The sequence below is a fragment of the Neodiprion pinetum genome, chromosome 4 (genome assembly GCF_021155775.2).
Source record: "Neodiprion pinetum isolate iyNeoPine1 chromosome 4, iyNeoPine1.2, whole genome shotgun sequence".
In the NCBI taxonomy this organism is placed as follows: domain Eukaryota; kingdom Metazoa; phylum Arthropoda; class Insecta; order Hymenoptera; family Diprionidae; genus Neodiprion; species Neodiprion pinetum.
The window spans coordinates 28,791,398-28,813,253 of record NC_060235.2 but is presented as its reverse complement, the minus strand read 5'-3'; the positions used below and the strand labels follow the sequence as shown (position 1 = coordinate 28,813,253).

Here is a 21,856-nt window from a genome sequence, read left to right as displayed (position 1 = left end):
AAAGTAGAAGCGAGGTACTGGGTCAGTCTCGTACACCTAGAAAGATAGATTCTGACTTATTCAAGACCGCTGATGTTGTCTACTTAACCTGCGTAGTAAAGGACACGCGTATCCTTGAATATGTCGGAATCCACCTCTTCAAGGATATATATCGTCGTATATCCCAGTCCAACTGTAATGCAGATTTTTTTTAAAAACGCGAAGCATATTTCCTATACAGATACTAGAACGTAAAATGTACGTGTATTGTATAATCAACTGTATGCACGTTGGTATATCAGGTGCAAGCTAAATTTGTACAGTGAAACCTGGTTAATTGAGATTTCAAGGGACCATAGATTTTACACCATTTGAAGAGGTTTTTCATTTATCAAGTTTTCCAGAACTGCTGATCTTATTCGTTTAAGCTTCCCTTTTCCATCAATATACTGAGACCGAATATTCTCGTTGTTTTTAATAATTCTACACAAGGTCGATTTTGGTACATTATACTCCGCACACAGTTTATCACGCGACTTTCCACAATCATAGTCTGATAGAAGCTTTAATTTTTCAGATACTGTTAATGTGTTATGCTTACGTTTGGACATTTTGTACACTTTTATTCTTATGTTTGCACGTCAAAACTTGAGATAGTACTGACAAAAGAGCATGTACGTGCGAACGATGCGAAAGAAATTCAAATGTTTGTAAACAAACGTGTCTAAGCCTGTCTCAACCTGATAAAATGTCTCGCTTATACAGGGAATTAAGCTGCAGAGTCCCATTTATAGAGGTAAATATCGAAAAAATTCTAGAAATCGAATCTCATTTAACCAGGTTCGTAAAGTTCCATTAACAGAGGGAATTCGATAAAAAAGTGCCGGGACCTCTTAGGAAATCTCAATAATAGAGGTTTCTCACTTATCCAGGTCCCACTTAACAAGGTTTCACTGTAATTGTAACGGATTTTCATTACCTATATAACGATATAGTAACTGGGTCCGATATTGTACGAATAATAAGTGATACAATTTGGTACTAAAAACATTTGGCCCCGAGCCTCTTTTGGAGAAAATTAAATTGTCATAAATTAGAGTTGGTAGTAAGAGTGGTCTTCGGAAGACGCGAACACGTATGACGGTATACAATATACAGATATTAACTTTTGCGTATTCATCAGTCATTTCATTCACTGTACATACATTCTTGATTTTTAATTGTAGAACTAGCTTTGAAACCCTCGCTTGCTAAAGCTCGCTCGGGGTCGGATGCCTAATGTAGCTGGTTTTTGTACTCGTATGCTCGCTGCGCTCGCTTACTCGTTGTCAGTGTTTTACCAAATGATATGAGATTCACCAGATGCCTCACGCCCTCGCTGCTTGAGGATTGTTCAATAGCTAATAAATGTTAGTCCGCTAGTCCGGGAAATCGAGTTTCACCAGGTAGCGGACCTCGAGTGCAGTAACTACGGAGCGCCAGTCCTGGAAGTCGAGTTTCACCAAGTCAAGGACCTGGAACGCAGGATCCAGAAGGTAGAGAACCTGGAACTCGAAATCTGCGGAGCGCGATTTTCATACGTCCGCTCTACTGCGCGGTTGTTTCCGGACTGAGGAATTCGGCTAACTGATTTTCGTCTATATGTATAGATCAAAAGAGAAAAAATTTTTGGTGACGTCACTTTCTGAACATCCGAACATCCAAAATTTGGTTTCGAACTTTAATACTATGTATGTTATAATGATACATTGTTGACATAGACAAAATTTTCTAATGCGCAAAAACAATAGGGCACTGAATAAACTATGAAAAATTGTTTCTTCTTTTGTTACGCATTTTATACAGAGGCATTCCTTTCATTGTTGCGAGAATTATGATCTTCCGGTACATCATTAATATTGTCTAACGACGCTCACTTGCACTGTGTGCAGATCTTATCGTTTAAACATGTTTTTGGTTCAAAATATATTTCTGGAGATTCAAGATTTAAAGTTATAACCTGTGGAACGGAATTTTTCTTCATGTGTATACATGCGTAAATGATGTATTGCTTACACAATTGCATTTTCAGGAAGAATTTAGATTTTGATATTGTAATCTCAGATTACAACAATAACCAGTCGCGAAATTCTATAAACCTATGTTGAAGAAACTGTTTATAATAATTTATTTCATATGAATATCAATTCCGAACATCAACAAAATAATCACTTATCATTAGCCAGATTTAGTATTCTTAAAATGTCATAAAAATTCACGAGTAATAACATAATAATATTCGATATTTCCGATATAATTACAATCGTGATGTCAACAAATTTCTATCTGCTGCATGAGTGAGAGTATCAATGGTTAGATAAACGTTAACCAAAAATTAAAATCCCAATTGAAATCTGTCATTTCTATACAGCAAAATGCAACCAAGAAACGACGAGCTGGTGGAAATGATATCGAAAAGTCCAAGGTCGGATCGTATACCATCGTAAGAAATATACCAATTTATCGAGCCGAGACGCACCCCTCAGTAGTAAAGCATTTGGTGGCGTCATGCTGGCGCCAAAACCTTCGGCTAGCCCAGATTGTATTGACGTCGGTGGCCAAATGTATGTCACGTAAACACTAGGAAGGGCTCTCCCTTTTCTTGGTTGCTTCCTTTATTCAACTATGTATGTGGAGGAGGGATGTGTCGAAAGTGGATCAATCGATGCGGGAATGAAGAAGCAAAAATGGTCGCTTTGGTATAGATCGGCGTGTTCTCGTAATATATTTCATTTCAAACGATTATTTGTGGCCGGCCTTTATCGCTGGAGACGGAAGTTGAGGCTTTACAAACTCGTATTAATTATATCAAGCTTCAGGAAAATCATTATGTAACAGATTTAATGTTTCATAATTGTGAATTGGTAAAATCTAAGTCGCCAGTAAAACTTCATAATCATGTTTGCTAGGACGTCCAAATTCAATGGAAATAATCCTTTAAATCGATTAAAACCAGACTATCGGGCCCCCAAGGAATTAACCAAAGCCTTTTGAAGATCGTAGGACCAACAGCTGAGGAGATACGACGAAACTACGAAGAAATTTTCCGTTTTTGCGTAAGAAAAATTGCTCTGATATAGCGTTGGCATAGTTTGATTTTACCTTTTTTGACGCCCTCTGAAAAATTACGAAATAAAGTAAAAGGGTTATTTTTACTTTCTCTGATATATTACGATTTAAAATTCATGTGTATCCAATTTGATTGGAAAATCCCTTATTGGATTCCAAAGAATTCGAAACAGACCTATACAACATCGTTGGATCAACAGCTGAGTAAATACGATAAAATCTCACCGTTTTGTGGCCGTCAGTTTATAAATGATTATACCGTCCGCGGCCCAAGACTATGCCAAATTACTTTCGCTGGAGAAAATACGTCAATCTCATGGTATGCATATGCTGAAACATAAATTAGCAAAATTTTGTCAAACTGCACGACCACCTGGTAAATATCAATTTGAAGTTACATATGCCGTTTATGTCAATCGTCTTGGCCCTCAAATACGGTTGATAAATATCATAGGAGTCGATTAGCAAAGGAAAAAATCGTTTATGTAGCTAATCATCAACTTCAATAAGAATTCCGAAATTGAAAATGATTTCAATCGGAACCAATCTTTTCAACATTGGATCCTCGTAGAAGCGTTGAAGCTAAGAATCCCAATGCCGACAATCCGCATTATGCTATTCTGTCTCTCTATATTTGGTGCAAGTGACGTATCTTGTACATCTCCCATATTTTACTGTCATTATTTAGATTATAATAAACATGTGCATCATGCATGTCTGTATAAACTCCTCATACCTAAGAACCATCTATATTCAAAAGGCTAGAGTGGTAGCCTGTTTCAGTGCTGCTGTTACGTGAAATTTTGATCATTATTCTACAGATTGGTTGATTGGTCGTTCGACTAGTTACCAGATTATTTGTAGCAGTTTGCAACCATTATCAACCTTGAGATCTGCGTGGTTTCACGTCGCTTCCGTGTTTCTGTAAATATGCGAAAAATGAGTATAAACGGGCAGTAAGTAGAAAACATTTCAGTAAATCTGAAATAATGCTGAAGATAACTTGGAGGTTGTATTTATATCAACATTTGTTTTCGAAAATAGTCCACACATATGAAATTCGGTCTGCGAAAATATTTCTTTTCACAGATTTGCTTCGAGTAGGATGTTGCGTAAGATCGGTCTGTGCAGCATCGGTATGCATTCGGGTCGAAGAGGAAACACGATGCTTATATTGCGTACACATATGCACGCAAATCTTTCCTTTGAGGTATGAATTATTTCATTGCTTTTATCTACGTTATACTCATATAATAACTAACTCGGTACCAAAAAAATATGAATGATCGAATTAATCCGTCTAACACGTCACGATTTATAGTTTGTATTAAGTTTTATATGCCAAACTTGTTTACGAGCTATAAAGAAAGAAGTTTAAAGCATACATAGCAAGGGGGAGGAAAAAGTGTGGACGAATTAACACTCGCGATTATTGATTCCTCGGTTTCTCTTATTGCTTCCGTTGTATGGCGTATCATATAGTCCGTAGTGGAGAATCGTGTCCAAGATACTCGAGGCAGAGACAGGTCATCAGCGCCTATTGACAGATAGCCCGACGAGCACGCGTGTACGGCAAAGTACCGTTACTCGTACAGTATATACACGTAAACAAATGTAGTGGTGTATACATATAAATGTATATACCTGTGTATGTATGTGTGTGCAGTGGACGCTGATCCACCACCGCCACCTTTACGACTTTTCTTCCTCTTCACCTTCTTCGTCTTCTTCTTCCTCCGCGGCACGATGGTTGAATAGGAATGCGGTAGGACGGAAAAAGACGTGGTCAAGGATGGCGAAGGATGCAGGTTACACACATGCTGTACTTGTACTGTATCCTATGTAGGATGGAAAAGGGTGGGGTTGAGTTGGGCGGGAACCAGAGAATGCAGCCGTAATACAGGTACGTTCGTATGTACGAGGGAGCGCTTCTCCAGGTCGTCGGTGTATGTCAAGAAACACGGGTCCCCTCAACCTGGCCCAGCACTCGGTAGTATAGTGTTGCGACGCGGTCAGTTAGGCGATGAGGCCCCGTACCGTTCGGTTAGAGAATCTATCAGTAAGCACCGGTTGACCGAGTAAACTGAGTACAACCAAGCGCAGGGATATAACCACGTGCAACAAGTGAATACCCAGTGTCAAGTGTCTGTCAATCTTGTCTTGGTGAGCGCAAGGCGAGATGCACCTACGGGGTACATTTGGCGGGGGCCGTCTCGTCGTCGTTTACTTCTTATTCGCCCTTGCGTCTACCAACGCCCAGGACGACGATTCCCTCGCTGGGAGTTTCTTTTCTGGTAAAAAAAAAAAAGAGACATTTGTCCGTCTAACCATTCCTAGATTCATGGAATTATTTCTTCAATTTTTCCTGTTCATGTACGGCTAGCAAACTTCTTTGCGTCTTCTTTATTTTCTACCGCGTACGGTATGATTATACCACTGTCGTTATATACTCTCGTATCACTTTCGTGCCAAAAATAATCACTCTTTTTAGATATGTCTTCAGCCCTGTATTAATACGTATGAAGGTGTGATGCCTATTTTAATAATTAGACAATTGGCATTCGATTCACAGTTTCTTATCCACCCTGGTGAATAAATCTGTTTGAATGATCGAAAATTTACAAAGTTCAGCTGCTATAACTGTACAATTTCATCATAGATTCTTGCCAGGAAGCTTAAAAACGATCTAATCGTGCGTAGCATGTGATTATGCGAACAAATTCAAGGCGCTGCTTTATCTGGTTTATCCAGTGAATGGCGAATTAATGAACTTGTATGTTGTGTTTTTTTTTAACCGTAACAGCGGAGCATAATCAGCCTATAAGTGGGACTAATCTGTTCCGCACATGGGACAAATTTGCAGTCTGGATATCACTACTGTGTCTGCAATTGAAGCACGTTTTCTTTTTACTACTTTCCGCAACGAGGACAGACGAGTGGCTACAAAAAGCAAAGGAAGTCACTGCTAGTTGTTTCGCTTCCTCGACCTCGGCGCGCGTAATGCTGTAACAGTAACCTAATAAAATGATAGCGTAAATGAAACTTACTGAGTCAAGAATGTACATCAATGTTCAATTGTACTCCGTGAGCGTTAGTTAGTTCCATCTTCCAAGTACATTGTATTTTCGAATTATTTCAATGTCATGGATCGATCCCTAGCACTTAAAGAAAATATTTATTAATAAGTCAATAAAATATTCTTGCTGAAAATAATCAATACTAAGGGGAAGGGTTAGAATGTTAAATTATTTCTTTGGCCTAAAAATCTACATCTATTTTTTGCTTATATTCTCTAACTATAAATCGAATCCAATTCAATTTTATCATTCTTTTATACCAGCATTTTTCAAACCTTCATTTAACTCTATTTAAGAGTAATTCGTGAAAGTCTATTTCTTGAATAATTTACGGTGACAGTTTGCCCTCGTTCCCATAATACCATGATGCATGAAATGCACTTCTTCGGTTAACCTAAGCACACTAAACTGCGTGGCCTACAATTGACAGACAGCACCGTTCGTTTTATGATTCCATTTGAAAAAAAAAATCAATTTAATGGTAATTTAGAATTACGGTATATTTTTAGGCAAGTCTTACATCACATGTAAATCATACGTCGTTAGTCAGATTAATTTTTTTCTTCAATCATTTGAGGATCTTCTAAAACGGATAAAGTGTGGGCCGGGGTTAATGATATACTGATCGTTGCTTACCAAATGAATCATCTAAAAATTTTGACAATATTACAGTTGGCACGAACGAATAGTTCGAGTACCGATGTATATAATTAAACTTGCCGCAAAGTATGTACACATTTAGTAGAAAAGTATTAGTTTCAATTGATTGTTCTTAAATTATTGCCATCATGATACACCGTTGGTAGGCGGATAGTGAGTTAATAATGAAAAAAATAATAAACTTAGTATTCGCGATGAGAACTATTAATTTTCAGAGTGAGCATAAACTAGTCGTTATACCTTGTTTAAAAATTTGATTCTATTACATAGTTGATAAGTCAGTGAGTTTTATTATTGTATTAGAATTATCGCCACCTCTATAAATGTCTTGAGTATAGGACTACCTTAACACGCATAGCATTAAGTATCGCAATATTAATGAGAGGCTAAGGAATTTGTGAGGACCATTTACAGTCAGTCGAACACACATAATGGCGGTAAATTAAACTCGTCATTGATGCTCCAATTTGTGAAGGATGTTGTGCCGTTACGCAAAATTACTTTGCATGTCCTCACATGCATACTACTTGACGTAGAGCTTTAATTAATATACGATCTACCGGGTTGCGCGATGATCATATAGTAGGCCGCAACATCGTGCGTAAATATGAAATGCTGGTGGCTGCTAGTGATAGTCTTTTTGCCATTTAGTAAGAATGATTTACTGGCGTATATTGGTCAGTAAGTAAGGTGAAGTTTAAGGATTTGAAAGAAGTTAACTGGTACGCGGGATGTTTGAGTGGGCATTCACGTGTGCTCTTGTGGGAAGAGAATTGTCGATAAATTAGAATCATCAACTAGCTATTGACTTATTAGAAGCACGTATGCACGTGCACGCGAGTCCGGGATACGGAGAAGTTGCAGAGAAAAAAATACAAAGAATGAATAAATACAGCGAGAATGAAAAAAAGAAAACATGAGGCGAAAGAATGAAGGAGGGGGACGCGATTCTGCTTCGCGCGCTGCTTATTAACTCCCGTTATATTTGTTTGGGCCGTTATGCCTGCCGATGTGCCGACGTCAGGATTACAACGTTGAGTATGGGTATACGTACGGGACAACGCATAATTCTATGCGAATATTTTCACAGAAGGGATGTCGAAAGAATATAAGCGTCGGATGAATCCGTTTGATGGTTGGCAGTGATTTATACCGTTACGATATTCGATTCAAAAACGTCATTCAAATTTCTTTTTCTGCTCTTATACAGGTATACGTATATAACGCATGGTTGTAAACTTTTAAACATGTCGTATATACGGTGTACATCCTGTATATAATAATAATATACTTCACTAGAATATATATGTGAAAATGTCACGCCGCCTCTTCTCCGAGCGTTGCGTTGGTTCTTATCTGATTGTAAGCCTCAAAGACTTCGGATTTCGATGGGTCATCCGAGTCGGTGGCAGCTTTCCGTTCCGCACCTCCGGGAAGACCGGGTTTGGGGGGGGGGCATCTAGGACGCGAGCCTGCTGTGGGAGGTGGGATCAGGGAAGGGGGGAGGCACTCACTGATTTGGTATTCTTTTTAACGGGAACACGAGTTCCTGTCTGGGCTTGCAACTTTGTGTACCTACTTGCGAGTTGTTGCCAGGTTTTTTTCCAGCCTTTCACGCACAGATCCTCAAGTGCACATTCATTCTTCCGGCTAATTATCAACCGCCGGTATCAAACGGCTGCCCCATACCATACTCGATTCGTAACGACACATAATAATATTATCACTGATATTCAACTCGTAGTGTAAAAAAAAAAAATAGTAAATATTAATTTCCATTTTGAAATGTAAAATTGTGCTATCAGCACAATGAGATATTATCGAGCACTTGCGGCCTTACATGATATTTTTTTTACCATACAAGAGATCAGAATTAACGCCCTATGTTGTGTAATAGATCAAATTGTTTCAAAAGTCAATAGGTCCTCTTCTGAAAAGGCGAAAACCTAAATACTGATATATCTTAATTTTCTACGAATGAATATTTATTATATACAGTATTGTCGTTTCAGCCTAGGATAAATTCACAGCTATATGAAAAGTGATTCATCGTCTTATTAGCGATGGTTCGTCATATCACCCACTTTTAAATTGAAACTAAGTTGAACATGTTCAAATAACTTTCTACAAACTCGAGCGTGATTCTTGCAAGAAAATCTTACAGTGCAGTATGGAACGCTGCCAGTAAATTGACTCTAATACTTATTTTAAATGTATAACAAATCTCATTACGCAAGATTTGGGATGCGAATATATTTTTGTAAATAACCCAAATATGAAAGCGTCTTATCCAGTCTGGTCCTTGAATTATTAGTAGCAGTATGCAGATGAATGAAACTCGAAGAACTAATTTTATCTCGAATCACGTTGACTCTGTAACATGTATAATTTTAGTTTTGAGAAATCTAAAGTAAAAAATTGGATACAAATTATTTCGAAATCGTTTCCCATGTTTCACCTGACACCATAATTACAGTTACACATCTGTGTAACCATAATTATGTGATTTCTTATATATTTTTTGGAATTTAATCACAATACAATAATTGACTATATAATGCTAATTAAAAATATATAAGAAATCGCATAATAAATTACAAAACCACGAATTAGCAGATGTACTGAATCAAAAATCATATAACTATAGTTATGTAATTGCTTATATATTTTATCGAAATTAGTGACTATATAGTTGACTAGATGATTTTTGATCTAGTATGTCTGATGATTCGTGCTTTTGTAATTTACTTTGTGATTTCTTATATATTTTGTCGAATTTACAAGACAAATCAGGTAATAAATTATGGATTTATTTACTGAATTCTTTCAAAATCTTTATGATTTAAGGCACGATCATTTTCAGTAGGAAGGTCGTTAATAAGACTTGACTTCACTATGAATAGAATGGCACTTAACCATGATTTAAAACAAAGTTGAGTTAAGTAAATATCCACATATCAGGAATTAAGTGGTCTGCAATCTCTGTTGATTCAAATACTAATTAACCGAGATATTCGTTTCCGTTTCTCGAATAATTATAATATTTATTTAATCTGGTGATTTAATCTTAAGACGAAAATATGTTTGCGTTTTCCAGCGTATTATTAATGTTCATGTAAATTGAAAAATTTGAATTTTTCATGAAAATTTCGCTAGTGGGAATTTTCGGTAGTTGAAAAATAATGAAAATGAAAAATGCGCAGAGCTGTTGCTACTCATAGGATTCTACTTAATCATAATCCTTATTTATAGGACTATTGGATTCGATAACTAGTACTGCAAACAGTGCAGACTGTCCTGGAGTATGTGTTCACGCATTTGCAACTTTGATATGCTACGAGGTACTGGAAGATATTCAGTGTCCATCTGCGAGTATGCGATGCTGCGTGGAAGCAGCTAACAATACCATATCTGCTGATTCATCAAATGTTAAGGGTAGTGAAAACACAACGAAAAATACCGAGGCTAAGCCTAGCACAACTATAATTCCATCGACAACCCCATCGACGACTACAACGACAACCACACCATTGTACACTACCACAGTAAAAACGACTACGGTAAATGCTATGCACAGATTTAATCTCAATCTTACGGACAATACAGTTGGCATAGATAATTTTATACAGCCTTCCTTCAATTGAATGATATTTTTAATGAATTTTTTTAGGCAAAGCAAAAGGAAACACAGGATAAGTTGTCAGACGGTAAGCGAAAAGATTGTTGGTTGCATCACTAAAGTATCTGAGATAAAAACTGATAGAACTGTGTGTGGCAGCGTTCTTCAAAATGTGCTTTTCTTTCAGACAAAAAATGTGCCGGTGTATGTGTGCCAGATCGAATGGCTGATTATTGTGAGGCAGTATTAGCTGTCAATGATCTGTGCGAGGAAGGATTACGATGTTGTGTCTCTCGTGATATATATGGTGATACTCCTCCACCAGAATTGATCGTCATCAATCGCAATACAACACACAAAACTATGGCTACACCAGTAAAGACTACTCAACTTACAACTGTCTCCTCAACCACATCCAGCTCAACTCCTGCTCCAACTACAAGCATTACAACGACTCCCAAATCAAAACCTGCAAATCAATGCACAGGAGAATGTGTCAGTGGCCTATTTGCTCTTTTCTGTGACAATATTGACAGCGAAGCAGAGTGTCCCAATGATGGTAGTTGCTGTATAACTGACACCCCACAAAAGATGGTAGTTCTACATGAAATGTTTTCTCTGTTTACATATTACAATTTCTATGATAACTCTCAATACCTATTTAATTTCTTCACATGGACTTTTGAACGATATTGCAAGAAAACAATGTATTAAAACAAAAATTAACAGAATTCCCAACATATCTTGAGTGACATTTTGACTACTTTTATAGTAAAACCCCAACATGTGAATATTTTTGGAAATCATTATAAATTGCTAACCATTTCCAGTCAAATATTTACCATATAGAGTATTCACACCATATTTTAAGTATTCAGAGACCTGAATATTTAAATGCAATTGCTTTTTTCTTTTAATCCTTAGGAACCGAGTACAACGACAACTTTACGTCCATCGACAAGACCATCACCACCACCACCATTAAAGCTACCTCGTTGTCCAGGCTTTTGTATACTAAACATTATGGCAGCCTTTTGCGAACGGCCATACGTTCTCATACCTAAGACATCAACTTGTTCAGCAAGCACCATATGTTGTGACGATACGAGAAGTCCACCTCCGGTTAGCACACTGCTTATTTGTATGGTGTTTGTTCGACGAGTAATACAATTGATTCCTTTAAAGTCATCTGTGACAGTTTGAATTATAACATTAATATTATGGAATAGAGTATAATTTTATGTACAACTGTAATATTCAATGATTGTAACTTTTAATCGTTGACTGCGTCTGACCATCTGGTCTTTATAGCGTCCCAGACCCAGACCCACAACGCCAAGGCCAACAACAACTGTAGCTCCTGCACCACCTGATCCTCGTCCAGAATGCCCTGGTTCATGTATAGTCTCCTATCTGTCTTTTACGTGCTTCAGTAAGTATACTCTGTGTTTTTTGTATTGCTTTTTCATTATTTCCCTTAACTCGTTAAAATTTTAATTCACGAAAACCAGAAATTTCTAAATATAAAGAAGTTTCCAATTTATGTCGAAAACCAAATGAAGTGGCTAAAATACACTGCTATGCGTCTTTTTGCAGCATATTTTTCATGTATAAGTATTGCATATTGAAAAAATTAATTTTCAGATGAAACCGTTTATAAGTAGCAAAATATGTCAAGAAGTGTTTGTGCATAGGGAACGCTGAAATGACGGATCTCTTCAAGTGCAAGAAATCGGGGCATCAATGCTGCGCCCCAAAATCAATTATCAGAGAACTTCAGGGCGACAGTTCCAATCAACAATCAGCTACGAATAGAAACGACACCGTTTTTATGCCAAACTCAACTCCAAGACCATATACAACAATGATTCCAACTCCAAGTTGTAAGTAAATAAACTTTAAGCAGACTCGTGTTAGAAAAGCTACTTCAAAATTTCACCAGCATATAAGGAGTAGAAACAACCTATTATATCTGTAATATATGTGTCAAATGAAATTCAAATAATCTGATGATACATGTTGCAGATGAGACAACAACACTAGTAACCACGACGCGTGCACCTGTCTATAGCAAATACGTCTGTGGTGTCAAAGGAACTTCGCGAGGTCCACTACAAGCAAGAAACGATATTAGGGAAGCTCGCGTCGTAGGTGGAGAAGACGCAGATGCTAATGAATGGTGCTGGCAGGTGGCACTTATCAATTCATTGAACCAATACCTTTGTGGTGGTGCCTTGATCGGGACGCAGTGGGTTCTTACTGCAGCTCATTGTGTAACCAAGTTAGTGTCATACTACAAATTGGTGCCATTATATCCTGCATAAGAGAAAGTTGTTCAGTTTTCTATATGACATCCTTCTGTTTTTTTTTTTTTTTTTAATAATATGAGGGGATGAAGTGTATTTGAATGCTTCAAAAAATTTCAGCATTGTTCGCTCCGGTGATGCAATATACGTCAGGGTCGGTGATCATGATCTTACACGCAAATATGGTAGTCCTGGTGCCCAAACCTTGCGTGTTGCAACAACTTACATTCATCACAATCATAATAGCCAGACCCTCGACAATGATATAGCCCTCTTGAAGTTACATGGGCAGGCGGAATTGAGGGAAGGTGTATGTTTAGTCTGTTTGCCAGCTAGAGGTGTCAGCCACACAGCTGGAAAAAGATGTACAGTTACTGGTTACGGTTACATGGGAGAAGGTAAGTCGTTGCGTAAAAGCTTTTTTAATATTTCACGTTACATATTACCAATGTTACAAATGTTAGTTGTACTTGAATTTAAAGTCACAGTAAAATATCATACTAATATTATTCGGCAAAAAGAAAAATGTGAACCTCATTATTAAAAAAAATCATCAACGTATGTCATAAAACTGACACAAACCGCATTGCAGCTGGACCTATTCCATTAAGAGTACGAGAAGCAGAAATACCAATAGTAAGCGATCCTGAATGCATTAGGAAAGTAAATGCTGTAACCGAAAAAATATTCATATTACCAGCGAGTAGTTTCTGTGCTGGAGGCGAACAGGGCAATGATGCTTGTCAAGTGAGTAACACAGCATCCAGTACTAAATAAGATGTGATCATATATCCACATGGTATTATCGTTATTTCTTCAACATGCACAGGGTGATGGTGGAGGACCGTTGGTCTGTCAAGATGACGGATTCTATGAGCTGGCAGGATTGGTCTCATGGGGTTTCGGTTGTGGCAGAGTAGACGTACCTGGAGTTTACGTTAAGGTTTCAGCGTTCATTGGATGGATAAACCAGATTATATCCGTAAATAATCTATAGTATTTTAAGCCTGTGTTTAATGACTTATTTATTTGTTTGCACAATTACCGCTAACCCAGTTATTATTGTGACTGAAAATACTTGGGCAATATACTTACATCTTTCGAAGTCCTTCATACAATCAACAACCTCTTTTCATTTGCTATAAGATATGTGTCAATAGATACCTCTGATGCTTTCTTTGCAAATTGGTTAGCAGAATAAATGGCTTAGTAATTTTTTCATTACTTTTATTAAGTATTTGATCATTTTTCCATCGCCAAAATAATCAAATTTTCATTACTATCACTTCGAATGGTTCATAATCTGAACAGTTAAAACAACTTGACAGTTATGAACCATTTTATGTTAATCGTTATCTCTCTATGTTTACTATAAATTAGACATAATAAATATGACTATGTTTCAAGTGAACCGTTCAAGTGGTAGACGCGATGATCAGAATTCTTTAGCATTTCATTTGAATTACATACATCGTGTATCCTTACACTGGGAATATATGTGATACATCTACCAGTTGATAGAAAAAGTATTGTTATAAACCGCATCTATGTCTATTCTTTGAGGATACAATAGAAAACAAATTTCTTTCTTTACCGAAAATGTTACGAAAACTTCCTGTTAAATCTCAAATAACTGAATCAATCACAAGTTATCACGTGTGTATGTACAGTAGTGAAGATGATACAAATTGAAAAATGTAACTTCAGAGAATAATAATGGGCAATTTATATAATACGGGATGTTAATTGAATGTTTGGTAGACAATTTACCTTTGGTACTGAGTGTATCACTTTGTCTTCTAATTTGAAATTGGATAAGGGGGACAAAGATCAGAAACGTACTCTATGTTTAAATACATATACCTACTTTTTTATAGGCAAGTCATTACTCTGATAAGAAAATTTTTTCACTTTGCAAAATATTGATCGAGCTATCAAATAGTAGATACTTATTGACTCGCTTTGTAAATTAATGCATCATTCATAATATTGCTCATATCATTGGTACACTTAAGTTATTTAAAAAAAATTTTTTTTTAGTGTTATTTGCAATTCTTATTTACATTACGATGTCAACTGAAGAATTAAATTTTTACCTAATATTTGAAATTTACTAAATACTTGTACAACGTGATCATACTTCATTTTTACCACAAGTTAGTATGATGAATGCAATATAATAGCAATTGAAATAAGTTACTCACTGTTATGTGAATATTAACATTTTTTACTCAACTTCATCTCATCACCTGAAATGAATTTTGAAGAAGATGGTAAAATGCTTAAAAGTAAAAGTCTAACCGCGTTTTATTGAAGAAAAACATGTAGTGAAGAAATGTTCAGTTCGAATTAAAATTTTTTCAGCACACTCTAAATACAATAATAGGAAGCTGTCATTTATTTTAATGAACACTGTTTATGTAAACTTCACACAGGAACATAAATACATAAGTAGCTGTATGTACTCTGGGTGAATATGTTTATTATGAACTTTATAACAGCGTTGTATGAGTAATTCTGTATAAATATATATTTCTGTATATACTGTTGTGTTGAAATGATTATAATTCCTTTATGATACCCTAGGTTAATTTCATAATTTTTAGATTAAGTATCTTTCAAAGCATACAATAAAGTGGCGATAATTCTAACAATATTCGGCAACATCAAAAAACTACCTTTACACGTGGACAGTGTGGACATGATTTTAATTGGAGAAAAAAATATTTCACTTTACAATAATTTCCACGGTACTAGTAAATGCTGTCTATTGAAAAGAAAAAGAAAAATTCTTGGTTCGACCCTAGAGACTGCAGCATTACCCTATTTGAACAAAAAACGCTAATTACGGTACCGTAAATTCTACTCAGTACACAGTTTTTAATATTTTCCAGTCAATGACAGTTTAATCAAATACGATCATTGGCAACACTAAAATTCTTCTGTTTATTATCGAAGTTCATGGATAACATGTAACCTTCATTGTGATTTTCTTTAAAATTACCAAAGGCTCAGAAATAAACAAGTTACAGGCACTTGCGTTTCATTGTAGCATCATTATTTGGTATTCTAAAATGGACATAACTTCCATAATTTTTTAAATATTAACAATTGGGTAACATTTGCAATTGATCCTAGATGCGGTCTTTCATAATATACAGCAAAAAAAAAGCCCATCAGAAAAGAAATGGTAATGAACTAACGACAAGAGTTCACAGTAACGGGTGCAGTATTTTTCTATGCCTAGATTTTTTCTAATTTATTTAATACAAAATATATAAAATTTTGTGACCAAGCTACATAAATATATTGTCTTTATAATTTCCTAGCGCATGCGAACATTGCGAAAAACCCCTCAAAGGTAGCTCTTTTAAGTAGAGATTCTCAGGTAAATTCGGGACTTCACCACATACGAAAATTAATACCTATCATAGCTCGTCACGTTTTGATCTTGAAGCTGTTGATAGTAATGTTTCAACATCCCTTACAATTTTACTAGCTGATGCAGTATTTATTTGACTCCCATCATATTCGTTACTGTATTTTTGACCAGGAAAGTACAGCATGACTGTCGGATATGCTCGTACTGACGCTTTTCTACACAATAATCTGTAATTCTCACAGTTAACTTTTGCAAATCGAACTTTGCCTTCCAGTATCTGAAACATGTGAACGAAATTTTGTACCTCTTTGAACAACTAATAGAAATTAAATAAAGTGTGTTTGTCTTTTTTATGATCAAGAAATTTTTTAAAACAATGACACTTTGTCCTCAATATAAGCATGTATCATCTTTCTACATTGCTGATTACATCACTAATTTATAATAATAGTACAAATTACCTGCGCTGCAATGTTATAATGAGGCTGTAGCTCGATGCAGTGATGACACCAAGGAGCAAAAAAGTCAACCAGCCAAGCTTCCTTGCGTGGTAAGATCATGTCATCGAAATTATCAAGATTCAAGTTTTTAACATTTACAGGCAGAAATTCTGTTACCCAACTCAATATGGACAAAGAATCCCTTGCTCCATTGTATAATCTGTATATAATCATATTCTTACTCAATACTTTCCAATTTCGATGTATTCAATTTCAAATTTTTATTTCTATCTGGATTACTTACGCAACACGATTCAATCCCTTACTGCCTGTAGGATACAGTCTAATCGTTGGGTAACTACGTACTCCTTGACTTGAACAGAGTGAAGGTTCTAGTTCACAGTTGACCGAAGCAACATGCACAAGTGGCAAGACTTGCAAAGTCTTGGCAACTAACGTCCATTGTGGAGCTAATTGTTGACATGGACCACACCAAGGTGCAAAATAATCAACGAGCCAAATTTCATCAACCGTTTTTTTACCAAGTTTGAGATGAAAGTCATCTGTTGTTAACTTTATGACTGTGAGAGAAAAAAAGATGTAAGTATATTAATTCATTCAATCAAAATGATCTCAATAAAATGTTTTCAATAAAAGTATCAAATAGCTACATAACTCCATATTTGGCGATTAGTGTATACAAAAACTTTGATTGACTATTGAAAATTTAATTAATATCGATAATCGCACTATTTAAACGGCTTGCGAAGATTAGATAAAAAATTTTGCACATCCATTACCTGTAGGGTTCTGCATCTCAGTAATAAACTCGACAAGACTAGCAGCAATTTTATCCCCCGAGAATAAATTTGTATTACTGTTGTTTACCAACATTGCTGTCGGATATGAGCGTATGTTAAACTGTCTACAAATAGTAGAATGTACAGTGCAATCCACTGTCCCAAAGTGAACAACAGATGGCTCAAAATGTAAAGATGCTTTGCGGAGTTCGGGCAGAAATCTTATGCAAGGGGGACACCATGGCGCAAACCAGTCAACAAGCCACGCCTCACTATCTATAAAATAATGAAGTGGGATAAATTAAATGTATAAACAAAATTTACTACATTGTGGGTTATGAGGAAGTGTATCAACCTTTCTTTTACCCCATATCGTACTCTGTGGTAAAGAATGTAACTTGGAATATTGTGAACTTTCAGAAATCACTGAATAAATAATCAAAGGGAACTAAAAAAAGTATTATTACTGTTATTGTTATTATTGTCGTTCTTATTGTTGTTTTCACTGTTGCTAAAACACATAGGCGTAATCCCAACATAAATTTAAAATCTTATAATATTATTACCTTTTTTGTTGTTCATAATTGACAATATTTCGTCAACTGACAGCATATGTACATTTGTAGCCCTAATACTTTCAGTAGCAAAACTGGCAATATCGTGAACGGAATCTTTTCCATGGTGCAACTCAAAGGCTCCACCAGGTTTAAGAACTCCCCACACAGGGTAGTGATTTACATTCAACCCTTTGCATAGGTTTGAATATTTTCCACAGTTAACTTTTCCTGAAATGTTTTATCAAATTAAAAATGACTTGTAATAAATATGGTAAATTATTGATTCAATTTTAATTTGTAGGAAAATGATATGAAATGCATCTTTTCCAAATAGATACCCACCCAAGTTTATACTCTGTATAATACCAGGTAATTTCTTCAACTGTACATCTAACTGGGTAGCATGCCCTATGTAGAAACATATCAACCAACCAGCATTCAAGTCTGATCGAAGACGTGTTCTTATACCCTGAATAAAGTAATAACAATAATATTTGTAACCAGTTGATTCAAATATTTGACAAGATATGTAAAACTTACAATTGAGTTTTTTCAAGGACACATGCCTTTGCAATATTTCAGGATTATTATTAATTATAATATGCATTTCCCTAAATATAGAGTTCGAGTAAGAAAAACATACCAAAAAATCTTCCTCGCTCAGATCTTGTGGCTCCGGTAATTGCTCCAAAACCTTCCTTGCGAGAATCTGTACATCATCTATATCCTCAAAAAATACTGGGTCTGAAGGCATGTTCTTGTTGTTATGTTGAAACGCAACACCTATGTCATGTGGAATCGTGTCGTCACATTCATCATCCGAACATCTGAGGACTCGTACAGTAACCATGTTGTTCTGGAAAAGAACTTATACACATGAATATTTCCACATCAAACCGAACACTTCACATGTAACATATCGATCGAAAATTTTGATGTACCTGGAATATTTCTAATGTATTCTACAAACGGAAAACTACATACATGCCCTCCTTGTAGTGGCTGTATGTTCAAAAGTGATAAAGATAATTGATCAAAGAAGGAGACTTCAGAAAGGGCATAAATAACCCTTCAAATTGATTGAATATGATTTATTTTTATGTAATTATTTGATTATGAATCTTATTAGTCGAATTTTTATACCATATTTTAAGCCATCAACTACCAATTTTAAAATTCTTAGAAAAAGTGATTGTATTCATGTAATAATTGCACATTAATCCACCAATTTTTAAAATGAAGAAGACCGTGTCTTCCAAATTTGAACTTTGAAGCTGTATTCGATAATCGAAAATATGGATACAAAATTGTGTACATCAACCACATATCTCTTTTTTTGTTTCATGGCACACATAAAAAATAATTCAGGCAAATTAAGAATGGCGATATTCTAAGTGTATGGTTTGGCGTAAAGTGACTCACAAGAAGTAGAATAACATGTAATTTGATAACCAGGATTTGATAATCAGAATTCATCTAGTATGGTAAATTTTTTTTACATAAGTATGACAATCAGAATACTCACTAAAATTGCAGCTATTTTGAGATGATCTTCAGTGGTAAAACAATCGCGGTTTATACCACAAATAAATAATAAACTTGCACCTTCGGTCGCCTCGAGACCTTGAATAATTCGTTTGCCCAGTGATGTACTAATTGGCAATGCTCTAACATCTAATCTACTTAAAACATAGCTGATTATGTTTTCACGAGTATTTTCCGCTGTATACAACACACCATGCGTGGAATGCTAGAAAAAATGAGACGTACATTTCGAATGCTATTGAATAAATCTTGTTAAAACATTCAAGTAAAAGACGTCGCATGTGAACAATTTTATCAAATTTTTAAAATGCACTAGCACAATTTGACTTGTGAAACATTTTTCATTGTATATCATCAGTATAATTCAAGCGTGCATGAAAGTTTCTCTTCTCAAGAATGATTATGCTGCATAGTAATGAATTAATAAGTATATTTACTCACTCTAGAATAATAAAGCAGCGTGGGATACGACCTGATATTTATTTGACGACAAAGATGCCAGTCATCTTCACAATTTACAGCACCAATACGTACAACTCCTTCTAGTTCTTTAGCCACTTGTCTCCACACAGGAGCTAAATGGTGGCAATGACTGCACATCGGAGAATAGAAATTTATAAACCAAATACTCTCAGACTTTAAAACTTTCTCATCTGTCAAAAAATAATATATTATAATCAATTAAAACATTAACACAAGTGTTGAACTGTTATTGTTAGCTGGCACATAGCCAGATATATTTTATTTACAGCTCTTTCAAAGTGAAAACTTGTAAAATTGTAATAAGTTTTCACGTTAAAATTTAGATATATTACAACCATTACCACTTACTATAATCATGCCTATTGAGAGTTTCTACTTGAGGATCATCATCATATATGCCAAACTGATTCTGATAGTAACTCCAAGACTGATATTGCTTTGCTTTATATCCATTGCTAAGGCCCTCCTCACCGTAAATGTCATATTTCTTTCTGGTTTCAGAATCTTTCAAGATTTCATAAGCAGTAGTGAGTTTTACGAATTTATTATGCGCCTCGGGATCATTCTGCAAAATGTAAAATGAGAAGATCCCTCATGATTTGTCAAGATAGTTGAGCATTAGGTTTTCATTATCACCGTGCATATTCCGCAACTTTTTCAACTTGTTCTATAATATCAAATTTTATATTAATCAGCTTATGTGCTTATCAATCAAACTTTAATTACTGATTCATTGATGTACCGTATTCTTGTCTGGATGTAAGGTGACAGCAAGCTTTTTGAAAGCTTTTCTAATTTCTTTGTCATTGGCATCTCTTTTGATTCCAAGCAACTCATAATAATCTTCTCCACTAGATAATGAAATTACAATCAGCAATACAAATATATTGCAATACCTGAAATTGGGTATACAGGAAAAATATTAGAGCTCAATGAAGTTATGACACAGCAAAATGTAACTCCCGCCAATGGTCAATTGTCATTGACAGTTCAACATACTTCAAATTGTATTTTACTAGGCTATTTTCCTCAAGGTTATGAATAATGAATGACTTTCAGTAATGTTAGAGAAGATTGTTCTTATTTCTGTTTGCATCAAATACAGCGAACCATGACTGTCTGTAAGTGACTTTGTCTCACACTTTACTTTGTCAGAAGTCAGCTGCGGTCAGAGCGGAACAAAAAATGAATCCAAGGAATGTTTCGTCTTGGTCTACCTAACTGAACTCAGGCACTCTATTCTTTGTTTTAAGAATGGAAGTGATTTTGGTAAGGGCAATTAGACTGAAATCTTTTCAAAGTAATACACAGTTTATTGATGTACAATATGAAGATGTTACTGCTAAAAAATTTTAATGTAATTCCTGAGTGAACAATTATTACAAGACTAATCATAAAGGAAGCAATAAGACAATGAGGACTAAACGCGTGACGTGTAGATTCAGCCTAACATAGTATGTTTGTCAATTATTTAGGGTTACAAATGCTGTTATTCTAACCTTTTTTAGACACGTATATTTAAGAAACGTACTTACATATTAACTATGATTTTTGAACATCAACTACGTGCAGTCACACAAGTTTTTCTTGCGATCTTATCAGCTCTCTCCTTCTAGCATATTCGCCGCCCACGACATCAAGCCGCCAGCTAGCTGCCTACAATTTGACACTTGTTTAGGTTAACTATCCGAATCTATCCGGCAGACCGCCGAATCTACAGCGCATGGCACGCTTCGGCGAACACGTGTTTTTCACATTTGTCAAATATTATATGACAATAACCAAGAATTCTACTTCAACTGTCAAAGTACTAATGATTCTTAATATAATTATAAAAGTAAACAAACAAACTGTTCATCAATAAATGAAAGAGCGCCAAATATCAAATATTTGTCTTACC

General features: G+C 35.6%; 2 protein-coding genes and 1 long non-coding RNA gene across 5 annotated transcripts; 1 reads left to right on the top strand and 2 right to left on the bottom strand.

Annotated features, from left to right (window-relative positions):
* Positions 1–2,949: 2,949 nt before the first annotated feature.
* On the bottom strand, positions 2,950–5,513 carry LOC124217369 (uncharacterized). The gene is made up of 4 exons (XR_006882807.2): positions 4,732–5,513; positions 3,938–4,009; positions 3,313–3,417; positions 2,950–3,135 (listed from the first exon to the last, which is right to left on the bottom strand). It is a non-coding gene; the product is annotated as an uncharacterized lncRNA (long non-coding RNA).
* Positions 5,034–14,262, top strand: mas (trypsin-like serine protease domain-containing protein masquerade). The gene is made up of 11 exons (XM_046622769.2): positions 5,034–5,381; positions 10,077–10,384; positions 10,495–10,531; positions 10,631–11,037; positions 11,368–11,565; positions 11,755–11,875; positions 12,138–12,326; positions 12,469–12,724; positions 12,870–13,147; positions 13,342–13,496; positions 13,579–14,262. The coding sequence occupies exons 1-11, from the start codon at positions 5,267–5,269 to the stop codon at positions 13,744–13,746; spliced, it is 2,232 nt and encodes a 743-aa protein (XP_046478725.1). The 5' UTR covers positions 5,034–5,266; the 3' UTR covers positions 13,747–14,262.
* LOC124217350 (dnaJ homolog subfamily C member 10-like) lies at positions 14,008–21,750 on the bottom strand. 3 transcript variants are annotated; one of them, XM_069135684.1, is made up of 12 exons: positions 21,488–21,750; positions 20,683–20,852; positions 20,305–20,521; positions 19,915–20,126; positions 19,454–19,678; positions 18,572–18,784; positions 18,271–18,397; positions 17,938–18,156; positions 17,372–17,647; positions 16,876–17,152; positions 16,593–16,791; positions 14,008–16,408 (listed from the first exon to the last, which is right to left on the bottom strand). In XM_069135684.1, the coding sequence occupies exons 2-12, from the start codon at positions 20,791–20,793 to the stop codon at positions 16,178–16,180; spliced, it is 2,307 nt and encodes a 768-aa protein (XP_068991785.1). In that variant the 5' UTR covers positions 20,794–20,852; positions 21,488–21,750; the 3' UTR covers positions 14,008–16,177. The 3 variants fall into 3 exon arrangements, with proteins under 3 accessions (XP_068991785.1, XP_046478722.1, XP_046478723.1); XM_046622766.2 differs by having other exon boundaries at positions 20,699–20,852; positions 21,492–21,750; XM_046622767.2 differs by having other exon boundaries at positions 20,683–20,807; positions 21,492–21,750.
* Between the last annotated feature and the right edge of the window lie 106 nt (positions 21,751–21,856).

What these genes read in the sequence shown, in the direction of transcription:
- mas (XM_046622769.2), top strand. Translation starts at nt 5,267, where the DNA reads ATGCACCTACGGGGTACATTTGGCGGGGGCCGTCTCGTCGTCGTTTAC. An exon ending in AATGATTCCAACTCCAAGTT is followed by an intron (nt 12,327 to 12,468) that starts GTAAGTAAATAA and finishes TACATGTTGCAG; the next exon opens with ATGAGACAACAACACTAGTA. An exon ending in GCAGCTCATTGTGTAACCAA is followed by an intron (nt 12,725 to 12,869) that starts GTTAGTGTCATA and finishes AAAAAATTTCAG; the next exon opens with CATTGTTCGCTCCGGTGATG.
- LOC124217350 (XM_046622766.2), bottom strand. An exon ending in CGCTGCTTTATTATTCTAGA is followed by an intron (nt 19,679 to 19,914) that starts GTGAGTAAATAT and finishes CATTTTTTCTAG; the next exon opens with CATTCCACGCATGGTGTGTT. An exon ending in TGAGATGCAGAACCCTACAG is followed by an intron (nt 17,153 to 17,371) that starts GTAATGGATGTG and finishes TTTCTCTCACAG; the next exon opens with TCATAAAGTTAACAACAGAT.